Source organism: Ictidomys tridecemlineatus, chromosome 5 (assembly GCF_052094955.1).
Source record: "Ictidomys tridecemlineatus isolate mIctTri1 chromosome 5, mIctTri1.hap1, whole genome shotgun sequence".
Taxonomy (NCBI): domain Eukaryota; kingdom Metazoa; phylum Chordata; class Mammalia; order Rodentia; family Sciuridae; genus Ictidomys; species Ictidomys tridecemlineatus.
In genome coordinates, this window is record NC_135481.1 from 166,794,497 (window position 1) to 166,810,402 (window position 15,906).

The window sequence follows — 15,906 nt, forward strand, 5'->3', positions numbered from 1 at the left end:
AAAAGTTGTCAATAAAATTGGGAAATAATTCAGTTAAGCCCTATACAATCACAAGTATCCTTAAAAGCAGAAGGGAAGAGACACAGGAAAACGCATGAGATGGAAAAAGAGGCAGATAGGTGCAATGTTGCTGGCTTTGAATTCACAGTCAGGTTCTAAGAGCCAAGGGCCACAAGTGACCACTGGAATTTGAAAAAGGCAAAGATGTGGATTCACGCCTAGATCCTCCAGAAAGGGACACAACCTGCAAACACCTTGACTGCCACCCAGTGAGACTCATTTCAGACACCTGACCTACAGAACTATGAGATAAGTTAGTGTAATCTGCTAAATTTATGGTAATTTATTACAGCAGCAGAAAGAAGCTAATTCAGTGAGGCCGCCATGAGATGTGCAGATATAGTAAACATTGGGCAGAATGAATAGGAATTGGTGATTATTGGATGTGCAGGATGAGTGAGGTGGAAAAATCAAAGTAGACTCCCAAAATTGGATTCAGCAACTTGATAGGTTGTGATATCTCTTAATATATATGTAAAAGAACAGGTAGAGCAAGTAGGAAAGACCACAATTTGAGTTTGGAGATGAAACTGCAAAAATACGGAGTCGGAGAGAAGTCTGGAGTATTTCTCTGTATTTTGGATCATTGGTTTAAGGAAGAAATAAGCTAATGGTGTTATGATTTTCTGGATTATAAGCATGGATATTAAATCACAAGGATCTTCTTTTATTCTCTGTGAGGAGTTGTCCAGCTTACCTGTAATGTTTTTTTTTTTCATTTTAAATACTTTTATTTATTTGTTCTTTTTAGTTATACATGACTATAGAATGTATTTGGATATATTATACATACATGGAGTATAACTACCCATTTTCTGGTTGTACATAGTGTGGAATTACATTGATTGTATATTCATATATGCACATAGGATAATAATGTCCGATTCATTCTACTATCTTTCCTATTCCCATTCCCCCTCCCTTCCCTTTATTCCCTTTTGTCTAATCCAAAGTACTTATTCTGTCCCCCGCCCCACCATTGTGAGTTAGCACACACATATCAAAGAGAACATTCAGCCTTTGGTTTTTTTTAGAATTAGCTTATTTCACTTAGCATGATCTCTAGTCTTACCAGCTCAGCAACACAATTTGTAATGTCCTAAAAGCGGTCTTTCACAAAAGACCCAAAATCTCATAGTTAGCTTTATTAACACCCATCATTCTCTCCCACAAGATTCCATAGAAAAGGCAGGATGGTGTCTCTGGCAGAGAAGGTAAGTACAGTACAATGATACACTGCCCCATAATTAAAAGCATGTGTTTTGAGGTTTTGAGGCTCCAGTTCTGCCATTCTCTCATCTGGACTCTGAGCATCCATTTCCTTTTCTGTAAAATTCCTCTCTACAATTCTCTCATTTAAAAGCAGAGAAATGTTAGTTCTTTGATAGTTGCCTTCTTATAGTCTTGCTTGAATGGCACAGCAACCACTGGGAAATTCACAACCAGGAAGGGAATAGCAAGACATTTCTGTTCTGGTTCTAAAAATCTTTGGTATAGCATTTTCAGTGCTTGTCCAGATAGGATCACATACAGAACTTTTTTTCAAATGATTTTTTTTCTGAAATAATTCCTATTTTTTCTTTTCAAAATGATCGTAACTAAAATGTCAAGTAGACTTAGCAACAAATAGCCAAATTATATTTGAGGGTATATTTTATGTTCACTAAATAAAACCAAGAGATGACACATAGAGTCACTAATTAGGTACAATTTTCTGTCACTGAAAACATTGCAGGCCTTCAACCAACCAGAGAGGAGTATCAGAATCAAGACTCCTTTGAGTTAAGGCAATTATGTGATAGCTAATATAGTTGCCCAGATTGGACATTATTACTTGAAATTTCAGAGCAGCTAAAATTGAAAGAGAAAAATGATGAGCATCTGGAGCTGCAAGGCATGAGATGATAGTCAGGGGTTTGCATTAGCTTTTTTCTAAACAACAATGTATTCCAAAGCATAATGGTCTAAAGCAACAAGCATTTATTTATGTCCTGATTCTGGAAATTGCTACCTGTGGGTCCAGCTCAGTTTGGTAGTTTTGCTGCTGGTTTTGACAGGGCTTGCTCATGTGAATAGCTGCAGGTCAACTGGACAACTGGGCTTCTGGGGACTGGCTGGGATGACAAATAGCTAGGAACCATGGCATCTTTCTTTTAGCAGGAAAGCTTGGTCTTATCCTCATGTGAGCTACAAATTTCAAGAGCAGCAAGAGGGCAAACCTTAATGTGCCTACCCATTCACATTTCCTTTTGTCCCATTGGCTACAGCAAATTGTATTTCCCAGAGTCAGTGTGAGAGAGGACTATTCAAGAGCATAGACATTGTGGATCTTTTCTTCAATTGTGGATCTTTTCCTCCCCTGGGTTTTTGTAGTTCTTTATACTTTGGCCTATTTGTACCTAGATGTTAAGATCATCTAAGCTATGTTTATAAGTTTTCTTGGTATATAGTACTTAATCTTTTTTAAACTTAAGTTTTTCAAGAGAGAAAATACATCAGAGTATTTTCAGCTCATATCATCTTCATTAGTTTCCCAAGTTAGTCTGAAGTAGCAACCAGGATGAATGGGATGGGTTTCAACACAGTCGGGGAATTCAAGGATATGAATGGTCTGTAATCATTGGTAAGAAAATATTTATCCAGGCAGAGGATAGATAAAACTGGAAGGCAGAAGGAAAACACTGCCTGAAAAACAACAGCAAATGATAAAAAGAAATCGACACCATAATGGAGAACAAAGGAAGGTAGAATATTGAGAAAGAGGAAATGAAGGGAGATGTTAATGTGCATGGATCTCTGATACTGCAAAAACATACTGGGTGATTTGGGTCTGTCATCCAATATTTTTATGTTTGGATACATGCATAAACATACAGGGATACTGTATGTTTGGATACATGGATACTGCATAAACATACTGGGTGATTTGGGTCTGTCATCCAATATTTCTGGAGCCCTTCAATAGGGCAGACATTAGCAAACAGGAATGAACAAGTAGACAGCTTTCTTTCTAGGACCCTGCATACTAGGAGAGAAAACAGATGCTGAACACATTGTCACATTTCATTATTCACAGTTGGATGAATGCCATGAAGAATATGTATATGAACAGTGAGAATGTATAACCCACGTATTCCAATTTAAGAGCTGAGGTAAGGCTTCAGCAGCAAAGCAACTCTTAAGCCAAAACATCATCTTTTATAAAGTCCACAACACTTTGTGGAAGGATTCCCAGCAGGATCATGATTATCCTACTCACAGATAGTAGATTCAGACAGGGAAAAGCCACTACACAAAATCACAGCTGATAGGTGACCAACCCACCCTTTAAACCCGGGTTCTCTTACATTTTCTCAATATCACAAAGCCTAACATACCCCTTTTACTTATTTTCTAGAGATATTCTAGTCACTGGATATATTTTACGTAGATAAACTCTATTGTTTTAAATAAAATACATTGTACAAAATTCTAAATACAATATGCAATGAAAAGCGAATCTTCCTCCCTGGCTTATGCCCTGAATTCTCTTCTCTACAATGACAGTCAAGTTTCTTGTGTATTTTCCCAGAGGTATATAGTTAGTTCTTGTGGTACTTACTTTGTGCCAGGTGTTTTCTAAGTGTTTGACAAATGCTTACCTGTTCAGTTCTGTAATAATAACTATACGGTAAATGTTATTATTAGCCTATTTTTCACACATATATATTCTATTTTTGGATTTTAGGTGCATACCAAAATTTTGAGATCCTTCTCCTGGCATACTGGTCACCTTTTTTTTTTTTTTAAGAGAGAGGGAGAGAGAGAGAGGGAGAGAGAGAGAATTTTAATATTTATTTTTTAGTTATCGACGGACACAACATCTTTGTTTGTATGTGGTGCTGAGGATCGAACCCAGGCTGCACGCATGCCAGGTGAGCGCGCTACCGCTTGAGCCACATCCCCAGCCCTACTGGTCAGTTTTTGCTTCGATAATACCTTGAGAACATGCAAGTCTAAAATTTTAGTGGCTTACTTACAAACATGCATTTCTCACCTGTGAGTCAGCTATGGCTGAACAGTAGATCATTTAGGCTTGCCTGATCTTCACTCTGAATTTGGTTTGTGTCCACTTCATACATCTCTTCTTCTAAGGCTGAGGCTGAGGAAACATCATCTGCCTTTCAGAGCATCATCTAAGTGGCTGGAACACATGGGGGAAAGTGAGAAACACCACCAGCTCCCAGAAGTGGCTTATTGCCTCTTTGATCAGTAGTCTGTTGTTCAAAGCAGGTTACAGGCCAAATCCGAAGTCAGTGGTGTAGGGAACTATATATGGAGAATCTGAGGAGAGAACAAAAAAATTGAATGAAATTAATCTGTACACCCTAACAATCCCTAACTTTTATCTTTTGCAGCTGGTATCTAGAGGTATGACTGAAAAAATGTAATTGTGGATGAAGTAAAAGTAACTCTTTCAGGTCTTTTGTTGGCAAAATATAAACAGCTGCCTCTTTTCTGTTTGCATTTCCCAGGTTGTTGCATCATGTTTGGGAAGAAAAAGAAAAAGATTGAAATATCTGGCCCATCCAACTTTGAACACAGGGTTCATACGGGGTTTGATCCACAAGAGCAGAAATTCACTGGCCTTCCCCAGCAGTGGCATAGCCTGTTAGCAGACACGGCCAACAGGCCGAAGCCCATGGTGGACCCTTCCTGCATTACGCCCATACAGCTGGCTCCCATGAAGGTATGGCAAGGATCTGTCTCTAGGTTGGCTTAAACATGCTCTTATTTGATACACTGAACTGTCCTCACAGGAATGTCATAAAATATCTAAGCCATGCATTTTTTAAACACCCACAAATTAGCCACAATTATTCTTCAGAGGTTGAAATAGTCACCATTTATGATATATTGGAGCACAAAGAAAGGAAACTTAGCTTTCAGATGTGCATTATATTAAAAATCAGAATATAAAATCCAATCACTAAAAAAAAAAGGAAATTTTCATTTCCTCTTTAAATGGTAGTTTTAAGTCTATGGTGAAGAACATTATCCACCCCCTCTAGAAAGCTATTTCAAACAATAGCTAAAAATATTGAGTCATAGGATAGGATATAATTTACCTTAAATAACTAGTAGATTTGGGGCAAGGAACAATAATTGCATTAAAACAGAATGCAGATCCATACATTTCAGGTATGTCAAATTGTTACAAAGAAAATTCAGGGATTGCTGCTTCCTTCTTTGCTTTTGAATGCTAAGAATTCTGTAGACTCCTAGGCAGTTGATCAGAAGCTGTCTGTGGGAGTTAAACATCATTGAAGTCTATCAGCATATTATCCAATATATCATGTTTTCTAATGAGAAATAAACACAATTCAGATTTTCCTCAACAAGTCACAAAGTATTTTTAAAGGACAGAAGAAGGAACACTTTTGATAAATTACAGAAAATGTTTCTATCACCTGAGCTATCCAAATTAGAATTGTGGTTCCATTATCATGCCTGGTCTTGGTCATTCTATTCTGCTATGGGTATGTGAGTCTCGTTTACAAGATCAGTACAGAGTCTTATAATCTGCATTCTATGAGTTTAATTTTCTGATAGGATTTTTAAAGTTTTGGGAGCAGCTATTATAATCTTAAGCACACAAAAAGTGAATATTTGAGAAAATAAATTTCCAACAGGTATACTTAAAAGAAACTGAAAAATTAACCAACTCTACTAATTAACACTAGAAAATATTCTGTAATTGAACATGATTTTCTCCCTAAAAGAAGGCTAAAACTTATGCCTTCATACATATACTTAGGGTAATGATGTTTATCTCATTCCACCATCATTCCTACTCTTTTGCCCCTTCCTTCTCCTCCCTCCCCTTGCCCTATCTAAAGTCCCTCCATTCCTCCCATGCTCCCTTTCCCATTGCCATTATGAGTCAGCATCCTTATATCAAAGAAAACATTCAGCCTTTGGTTTTGGGGGATTGGCTTACTTCATTTAGCATTTTATTATCCAACTCCATCCATTTACCTGCAAATGCCATGATTTTATTCTCTTTTAATGCTGAGTAATATTCCATTGTGTATATATACCAAAGTTTCCCTACCCATTATCTACTGAAGGGCATCTGGCTTGGTTCCAAAATTTAGCTATTATGAATTGTGCTGGCATAAACATTGATGGGGCTGTGTCCCTGTGGTATGCTGTTTTTAAGTCCTTTGGGTATGAACCGAGGAGTGGGATAGCTGGGTCAAATGGGCCATTCCCAGATTTCCAAGGACCATACTGCTTTCCATATTGGCTGCACCAATTTGCAGTCCCACCAGCATTGTATGAGTGTGCCTTTTTTCCCACATCCTCGCCAACACTTATTGTTGTTGGTATTCTTGATAACTGCCATTCTGATTGGAGTGAGATGAAATCTTAGAGAAGTTTTGATTTGCATTTCTTAATATCCAAAGTTTTTATATAACCCAGAAAATGGAATGGAGAGTGTGTCTAGAGAAGTCCTCTCCTCTTGATCATCATGATGAAAGGGAAATTTAAAGTGAAACTAAGTCTTATTTCCTTACCCTCGAATACTATTATCAATATCACTGGATAAGGAACATTCTAGAAAAGAGACAGGGTCATAGAGAAGCATCCTAGCTGAAGATCCAGGAATGTGCTGTCTTGTTACAAAGTACGTTTATTACTGAGCAAGCACCAAGTTTCACCTATTTCATCATGATTTTCTACTTGCCCTGAAATATCACCTATTTCATCATAATTTTCTACTTGCCCTTGGTGTTAACTGGTCTTGTCTGGCAGTAGAGAAGCAGGCTTCCATCTCAATGGTAACCCACCATGCTCAATGGGCATAGGAAAACACTGTAGATAACTTTTTTCATGGCTTTGCTCATTATCCTTTGCTCTCTGATGGAATTTAGCATTCTCCCACTGGAATTTGGATAGAATTTACAGTCTCACTGGAATTTGGAGCAAGATTTCTCTATTATAGCACTCCAGGGTCCTGTGATACTGTGATTCTCTTATTCATTTTAATGGCCTTTCTAGCCCTGATGCAAATGTGTGAACTTTCAGTGTGTGAAATGGGAATGTTTGCTACAGTCATTTCAATGTTAACTGGTGATGACTGGAAAATACACCTTGACTATAGAAACAGCCCTGGATTTCTGCAAATAGAATCTCAGGCATAATTTTACCACAAAGAACACCAGTTAGTAAAATAAAAACAGAGAAGGAATGACAAAATAAGATCCCCCAGAAATGAGTGAATCTAGTCAAATGTATTTAATGGGCAAGCATCCAAAAAATTCTGTGTCTCAGAGTGAACCTATTCCTCTCTGAAAATCAGTACAGTTAGCCTTACTGGCTGATGGTGGACAACATTACTGGTTAAAGAGAATCCCATTGTCTCTTCCGGCCCCTAAAAACAGGTAAAATTAAAAAGGGCTAAGGTGCCAAAGTATGCCATGCAATTTGGTTGATGCCACTCTTTAGAAATGCTGTCTATGGAAAAATCTTCCAAATTACTTAAGAATGGCATATAAACCATGTAAAAATATATCTTAGAAGTCAGAACAGTAGTTGAAATAAGAGGTTATGACAGAATTGACAAAAAGGACTGAATACTAAGCATAAAAATTTTGCAGGCCTAAACCACTTTGACTAAATTTTTTAAGTTAAGTAGAACCAATAGTCCTAGTTTGGTCAAATTGTCTTTCTAAAGAGGAGAAAGGAAAATGGGAAAGATATTATGATATAAAAATAGTCAATAAAAAGTGGCATTATCTCATATGTTGTAGCAAAGTGCTGGTCCTGTATTCATCATCGAGCTCCAGCCAGACTAGCTCTGAATGGAAATCTACCACTGCAATCAAGTCTTCTCTGTGGTTGCCTGGGATTTCCCTTGTTCCTATTCAGAATCTCAGTTACCTGTTGTACCTGTTGCTTACAAAGGCACACCTCTCCTATGTAGATTTATTTATGTCAATGTTTCTCAAAATATATAGTGGATCAGAATCACCCAGAGGACTTGATAAAACAGAGAGTGATTCAGAAATGGGGTTCAAGAATTTGCATGTCTAACAATTTTCCAGCAGTAGTGGTGCTGCTGGTCTTGTGACCAGAATATGAGAACTTTGACTTAAGTAGTTACAAAAAAAAATGTATCCCCATAAAGTATAATCCATGAATTTGCGCTGACCAAGATTTCCCAAATGGCAAAAATTTAACCAGAACAGGTTAGCTTGGACCTCTGTCAAAAGTTGAAGTTTCTGTGCCCAAGCCAAAGACATGAAGGCTAACTGATATAACCTGAATACCCAAAGGAGGAGGATCCTTTTTAAATATTTGGCAAGGGACTGGGGATGTAGTTCAGTGATAGAGAACATACTTGGAGTGTGTGAAGCTCTGTGTTCAATCCCCAGCCTAATTTTAAAAAAATGGCAAATATCTTTGAGAAACTCCTTTTTACATTTACCACAAGAAAATGATCATCAATATTACCAAACTTCCTGCTGAATTAAATGTGTTATATAAAGGACAAGCTAAATGCTCATATTAGTTTGTTTTTGCCTGATGGGTACCAAACTCCGTCCTTCATCATAATTTCATGGGGAGGGGGGGCTTGTTGTAATCCACATATTTTTGCTGCACCCTAGAGATTCTGATGCAGTAGGTCTGAGTTAGGCCCAAGGACTTGCATTTCTAACAAGTGCTCAGATGCTGCTGATGTGGCTCATAGATGGGGAAGAATTTCTAAGGACCATTGTTGTAGGTGAATTGAAGTGAGAACATGATGATCACACTTTCCCTTTGTTACAGTGTAGAAATAATTTGGAAAAATGCTAAAAAAGAAATACAGAAGATAATATTTAAAAGTCTTTGTAACTTCTATCTAACATGAATAAACAGTAACTTTAAACTATTTCCTTCAGATTTGTTTTTAATTTTCAATTATATTTATAGAAAGAATATTAAGTGGTATTATTTGATACATTTAAATTGTATTTAATGAAATCATACTGTATATATTATTCTCTAACTGGTTTTTCTACCTAATGTTATTTTGAGATGAATTCTTATTGATAAGTAGAAAAAAGTTTATTTAAAATTTATAGTTTTTTTTATAATGTATCTATTTATTTACTAAAGGACATCATCAAATATTTTCTATTAGAGATAGTATTTGTAAAGATCTGTGTTAATTTCTCCTGGGGCCCATGGTAAGTTTTTTCCAATGGTTATTCATGTGATCTGGAACCCTGGGGATCCCTCAGACTCTTTCAGAGAGTCTGTAAGATAAAACTATTTATAATACTAACTAAAAACTATTTATAATACTAACTATAAAACTATAATACTAACCAGCTAACCTGTTCTGGTTAAATTTTTGCCATTTGGGAAATCTTGGTCAGTGCAAATTCATGGATTATACTTTATGGGAATACATTTCTTTTTGTAACTACTTAAGTCAAAGTTCTCATATTCTGGTCACAACTATTTATAATACTAACTATTATTATTATTATAATACTTAGTATTATTACATAATACTAAGAAATCATTTGTATTTTTCACACCCATTTTCCTCTGAGTGTACGGTGGAATTTTTCAGAAGGTATAAGATGTGTATAAAACACAGTAAATATTGATAATTGTAACATAAACAAAGCTTTTCATGTCCACAATAATTTGTAAAAGTTCTTAAACCCAAAAGTTTTAGAACCACCATCTTGGAGCTTACATCAAATTTGATTACTTATAACTTCTGCAACTTATTTTCCTTACTTTTTTTTTAATGAAAGTATTTGTCTTCTCCAGTTTGCTGGTATTTTTCTAGTCTTTTCTCGAAGACTGTTGTGTATGATAGCCAGCCCTTTAATTGTCATAGAATATAATTTCTCTAAGCCAACTGTTTAAGTCATTTGATGTTGACAATCCCTACTCACTACGTCTTTTCTAATTTAACCTTCAAAGTTTTTCTAACAACTTGTCAAGATTGAAAAGTTACAGAGAATACCAAAGCAAATCTGGCTCTGACTGAGTGTTCTTCATCTTGTCACCTTGGTATTTTATAGTTGTCCAAAGCTAGGGTCTGCTTCTTCCTTTTTTTATCTTCTGCCCCAACCATCGAATTCAAAACCACCTTATTGAACAAAACAGGTACAATGGAGAGAGGTGGATCTTCATGTATTACCAGCCCATTCTGTTTTCCAGAGCTTTTGTTGAAATCTCATCAAAGAATGGGTCCACCTTAATGGTAGTTCTCTACCTTTCTTCCTTTTATGATTCACGATTTTACATTCAGAATAAAAGTTTTTAGAATTATCATCTTTCTTAGTATTTCCCCTCCCTGTGGAATTCTCCCTTCAGCATATTTTGAAATCTGCTTTCCTAAAATGCAATGCAACTACTTATTTTCTAGCATTATTTCCCTTTGTCCGAAGGTAACAGATTCACCCAAGGTTCCTTCTCATTTTCACATCACTGATATGCTCTTCTTCACCAGTGGTAATTTAATCTAGAGCGGCTATTTTAGTGCCCTTCTTCTTCTGAGGGTGGTCCTCAAGGGATTCAAACTGTGCAGCACATGTTTGGTATTCTCTTAGCTGAATGAAACTCCAGCAATCCTGAAGGCAAGGGCTGACCTGTTGTCTCTTTTCTAGCTCCAATGCCTGATCTGTGGTCTATGCCACAAAAGCCTCACACTGCCATACAGCTGGGCTGAGTGCCTCCTGTCTTTTTATTTTCTTCCTCATGTTTTCCACTTGCCTCTGTTTCAAGCTCATAGGTTGGATTCCCTATGATCTTCCTATCCTCTTAAGTCAATATATTTTTACTCCCTTCTATTTCTACCAACATATAAAGTTGAGCCTAGAAGCATTGTTCTTACAACATAAGATTTGATGCCCTGTTGTTCACCCAGCCAGACCTCTTCTTTCCATTTCTATGAGCCTGCTTAGCTGAACCTCAGGGCACCCCTGCGGAGGTGACTGTGGGGCTGGCAGAAGATCTGTGAAGGGGATATTCAGAGGCAGGAGGAGGAACTAGTGCAAAAAAAAAAGAGCTCACCTGCAGTGCCTGGAGCAGAGTGTGTCTGGGAAGGGAGTGGGAAATGCAATCAGGTGGTGGACTAGCTGGGATTGGGTGTTGGGGGTTTTAGAAGCCATATCAGGAATTTGCTATTTGTTGAGCCTCCATAAATGAAGAACATGGGTCTCACACCAAGAAATTGTTCTATTATGAAATAAATTGATTCATTTAAAGGTCAGATCCAATTTAAAGTGGAAACCAACCCTATTGATCTGATATGTAATCCTATAGGTTTTAGGTGCTTATTTTTTAAATAGTTGTGGAGAGTTGGGATATAGGACATCCTTCTAATGACGATTGCTTAGAAGATATTTAAGAAAAGCACAAACCTTCTTAGATATGAAATTGAGTGCTTATTATAAAGAAGTTAATCTCACAGGAAAGCAGAATGTAATATAAAGTGAAACCCATTGGGCATGTTTCCTATATTTTAAGACCTCCTGTTAAAAATATTACTTCAAAAGAATTTTAGCAGTGTCTGTGTGGAGGTGATCAAAACCAAGGTTCTCCCTGGGAGATGGACTATAAATCTTTTGTTAAAGTCATCTCTATATTCCTACACCTGCAAAACCAGTGAGGACAACATGCTTGGACTTTCCAATTTTCTCAGTGCCTTTTGCTGCTGAAATCCCCCCCTTCCAATTTCAGCATTCCTTTCCAACCATCTCACTATCACAACAACTGCAAAGAAAAACATCTCTCACTTGCCTAAATTCAGGAGAGTTGGGTAATATAAACTTGTTTCTGAACAAAAGAAGAAAACCAAAATCAAAGACAGGTTTATTATATATATATTTTCTATTTCTATGATCCAACCAAGCCTATATACTCTAGAAAAGTAATTTTCCATTATATCAGTGAAGTTAATATTGTATTTGATGTGCACCCTGTCAAAATCATTTCACCCTACATATCTTTCTCTCTTTCTCTTTCTAATACCCACACCTTTAAAAGAAGGAAAATTTGACATCCACCTCTTATAAATACCATCTTCTTTTACTTGGGTACTTTTCAGTATTTTGCTTAAACCACATTAACATTTCCTTTCAAAGTTTGAGCAAAGTTAAACTCAAATGGCCTCTTTGTTACTCCATAAAGCAAAGGCTGATGTTTCCAGGGAATAAGCATCATCCCAAGGAAGTTACTGCTGAAAGTGCCCACCCCTTCTTCCATTAGGAAAATGGCAAGGTGTTAACAATGCTTCTTCCCCAAACCTGGCACCTGTGATCACAAACAGGTGATTCTTATCCTCAGTGTGACCAGTAGAGAATAACTGGACTTGCATACTCTGTCATCCTAGCATTTGAGAGAGAACTCCCAGTGTCCCCATTAAAATTGAACCACTCCGATCCTCTGAATGAATATTTTCCTTTCCTCTTCGTTAGCACTGCCCTGTCACCATCAAGATCTTGATAAACATAAACGGATTATACGATTTTAAAAGAATTATTATTGATAGGTTATTTGGAGGTTACTTATGACTAGGTCTATATCTCAATTGCTTCTCTCACAGTTCAAAATGTTTTCTCCAACATTCCTGTAGTGACCCTGATAGAGCAGCCCCCACTCATCCAGAGACAGCATGTCAGAAGTCCCATGATTACCTTAGCTTGACCATTTGACCCCAGCTCTACCCCCAGGGCAGAAGCTGGTATTAGGGCCAAATGGGCATCAGATCTATACTGACCTGAAGTTTTTGTTGAAATTTCCTGGGACACAGGCCTGACCAAAAGCAAAACTACAGTGACCAAATATTAGTGTTTTGCAGAGCACAAAATGGTTGCTTTATTGATTGTTTGTGGCATTCATGTAACAACTGATGAAGAGTTTTAACCCAATTGTGTGGGTGAAGAAATTTAACTCAGCCTAATTAACTGATTTGTTCAACTCCACTCAATTTCTAAGTTTAACCCACTTCTCGGGTCAGACTCAGCTGTGTTTAGTTGCCCCATACTCTTTCTTTCTTCCGCTTGTGTCTTTCTTTTCTAAAGGCTCAAAGATCACTTTGTGTGTCCCCACTGAAAAGCATCTGCTTTTGGTAGGAAGGCCATAGGGAACAGAAATCATAATTCCAAGGAGAAAATTTTTTTGGCAACATCAGATGTGTGATTGGGATGGCATCCTTGAGCAAGAGAAATTTTCTAGTCTGCCTAGAGCAGCACAAGAAACATTGATTGTCCTCAAGAAGGTTTTGGCAAATGATGATGATGATGATGATAATACAGAGATGTCAATGACTAATAATGTCCTTATATATCAGATGGTATGTTCCACAGATGCTGCACATATACCATCTCCAGTAGACTGAATTAAACTCAATTCATTATTTCTTTTGCCCCAGCCTTATGAAGAGTTGAGTAGTTCCCTACCCCTTTCATCTGGGCTTAGCCAAGTAACTTGTATGACCAATTATGTGGTATAAATAAAAGCATGCAATGGATAGCTGAAATTTCCCTATGTTCTTTTGCCATTGACATAGAAGAATACACCTTGGAAATCTCCGTGATTCCAGAATAGTGCGTGGCACCCCAGACTTTCTACATGTTTTCAACCTAGAGGACAGCCACCCTAGCCCCATAGTCATTATATGACACTGTGTGTGAGGATAGTTTTTATGCAGCATTGTTGGACAACTGAATGATACTATCTCATTTAGAACTGTTATCTTTTTATGGTTTTTTGTTTGTTTGTTTGGTTGGTTGGTTGGGTTTTTTTGGTATGGAGCATTGAACTCAGGGGCACTTAATCACCGAGCCACATCCCCAATCCATATTATGTTTTATTTAGAGAGAGGACCCATTAAGTTGCTTAGGGACTCACTAAAATTGCTGAGGCTGGCATGATTTTGTAATCCTCCTGCCTCCAAGACTTCTGGGACTACAGGCATGCTGCACTGTGCCTGGCTCATATTATTCTTTTCAAGTAGGTGGTGTTAACTATCTTTTGGGTGAGGAGAACAAGGTTTTGCAGGATTTAAAAAGTTGCTGAAGATCCAACAGCCAAAACTGGAAAAGCCAGTGTTCAAACCTCAAAAGTATCTGACTCTAAAACTCACGGCTGGGCTGTAATCATCATATCACTCTGATTCCTGATGATATGGGTGTAATTTGGGCATTAAAATGTGTTTCATGTATAAACGATGCTAAATCAGAGAAAAAAAATTGCTTCCTTCCTGCTTAGTCTTGTCTTTTCATCTAACAGATGATACAATTGGGACTCAGGTATGTTCCATTTTTTTTCCCAAGGTCATAGAGCAAATTAACATTAGGTTCCTATGGGTAAAGGATGTCTTTGATTCATTTGATTCAGCCACTTTGAAAGTGTAGATTTAGCCCTTCAGCTTCCACTCACTTGAGAATCTGATAAGGATATCATTTTAAATACCTTCCTGGTGGTGATTCCTATCATTACTGCCATATGACTTTATTTTCAACTTGTAGAATACTCGGGGCCCTTTGCAAGGTCTTTCATTATGCATGTAATCCACACACAGTGTTCTCAAGTGAATTAGGCAGGATATTTCAACAGAAAATGTCAATGAAAGCATTTGCTGAGAAGCAAATGAGTAAACTTTCAAATGCATGCTGCTCATGCTCTCCCCACTCCATGGCCTCGCTGCTCCCTGAGCTAATCATATTTGAGGTCAAACAGTGAACCCCCAGTTCACAGGCAGCTCCCCAGGCCCCTGCTGGTTTCCTAGCCAGTGGCCTGCTCTGAACTCCTGACAGCTGAACTCACTGAATGATGAGAATGGCTATGCTTTGATAACTGGAACATGCTGTGTAAAGTAAGAGGATAGACTCAGGAACACCCTATTTGCCCCAGCTGGGCTTTCCTCAGAGTGGTGACCTAACTGAAAATAATCCTTCCAAATCAAAAGGAAAAATGCCTGTGATTCTCTGTGACTCCCACTTATGCTTGGAACTTAAAAGATTTAATTTTATCTCTCATTTAGCATCTTAGAGAAATTGGGACACTAAGATGGCAACTCTGGGCTGCTTTGGTGAAACTGTCAGGCGCTAGTTTTTAATTATTTCATTACGGAATTTTAAGTGGAAGCACTATACTGTCAACGCTCTACTAATGATAAATCTATCATTTCAGTAATTTCTAAGCAGGACATCACTGTCCAATTGGTTGGTTGTTGCTACTGTTACTTATAAGGCTAAAAGACTAATAAGAAAGTGTGTGCCCAACACAGTGCTGGTCTAAGAGTTTTCTGTGATTAATCAATCATCACCTATTGAGAATCTCTGCATGAGTCTTCCATTGCTAGGACAAATTACCACAAACCCAATGGCTTAAAAGAGCACCCTCATTATCACCGTTTCTATGAATTCAGAGTCTAGGAATTGCTTAACGAGGTCCTCGGCTTAATGAGTCTTGCAAGGCTGCAGTCAGGGAGAGACAGCTGGACTTCATCCCCATCTGGAGGTTCAACTGGGGAAGAATCTACTTTCAACCTCATTTAAATTGTTGGCAGGATTTTTTTCTTTGCTGCTGTAAAACATCTAAGAGGCCATCAGGAGCAGGAGAGCTAGACTGCTTGGAGTTTATATATCATTACATAACTACAGAAGTAATATCCCATCATTCTTTCTCCACTGGCCTCGTTGCTCCCCAAGGAACATTATACGAATGGTGTCCATGGTATTGCATTCACCTTTGCTGAATAACACGATTCTAGAAGTGACAGACCTGTCAGCTTGCCATACTCTGTTGGTGAAAAGCAAGCCACAGGTCCTGCCATATGCATGG

The 15,906-nt window shown here is 37.7% G+C and overlaps 1 protein-coding gene across 5 annotated transcripts in view; it reads left to right on the forward strand.

Moving 5' to 3' along the window:
• Positions 1-15,906, forward strand: part of Pak5 (p21 (RAC1) activated kinase 5) — a 345,014-nt gene that overhangs the window by 241,604 nt on the left and 87,504 nt on the right. For all 5 annotated transcript variants that reach the window (XM_078051414.1, XM_040274035.2, XM_021723159.3 and 2 more), the window contains one exon: positions 4,575-4,789. In XM_078051414.1, the coding sequence (XP_077907540.1) occupies positions 4,586-4,789 (204 nt within the window). In that variant the 5' untranslated portion in view covers positions 4,575-4,585. The remainder of the gene's footprint in view (positions 1-4,574; positions 4,790-15,906) is intronic.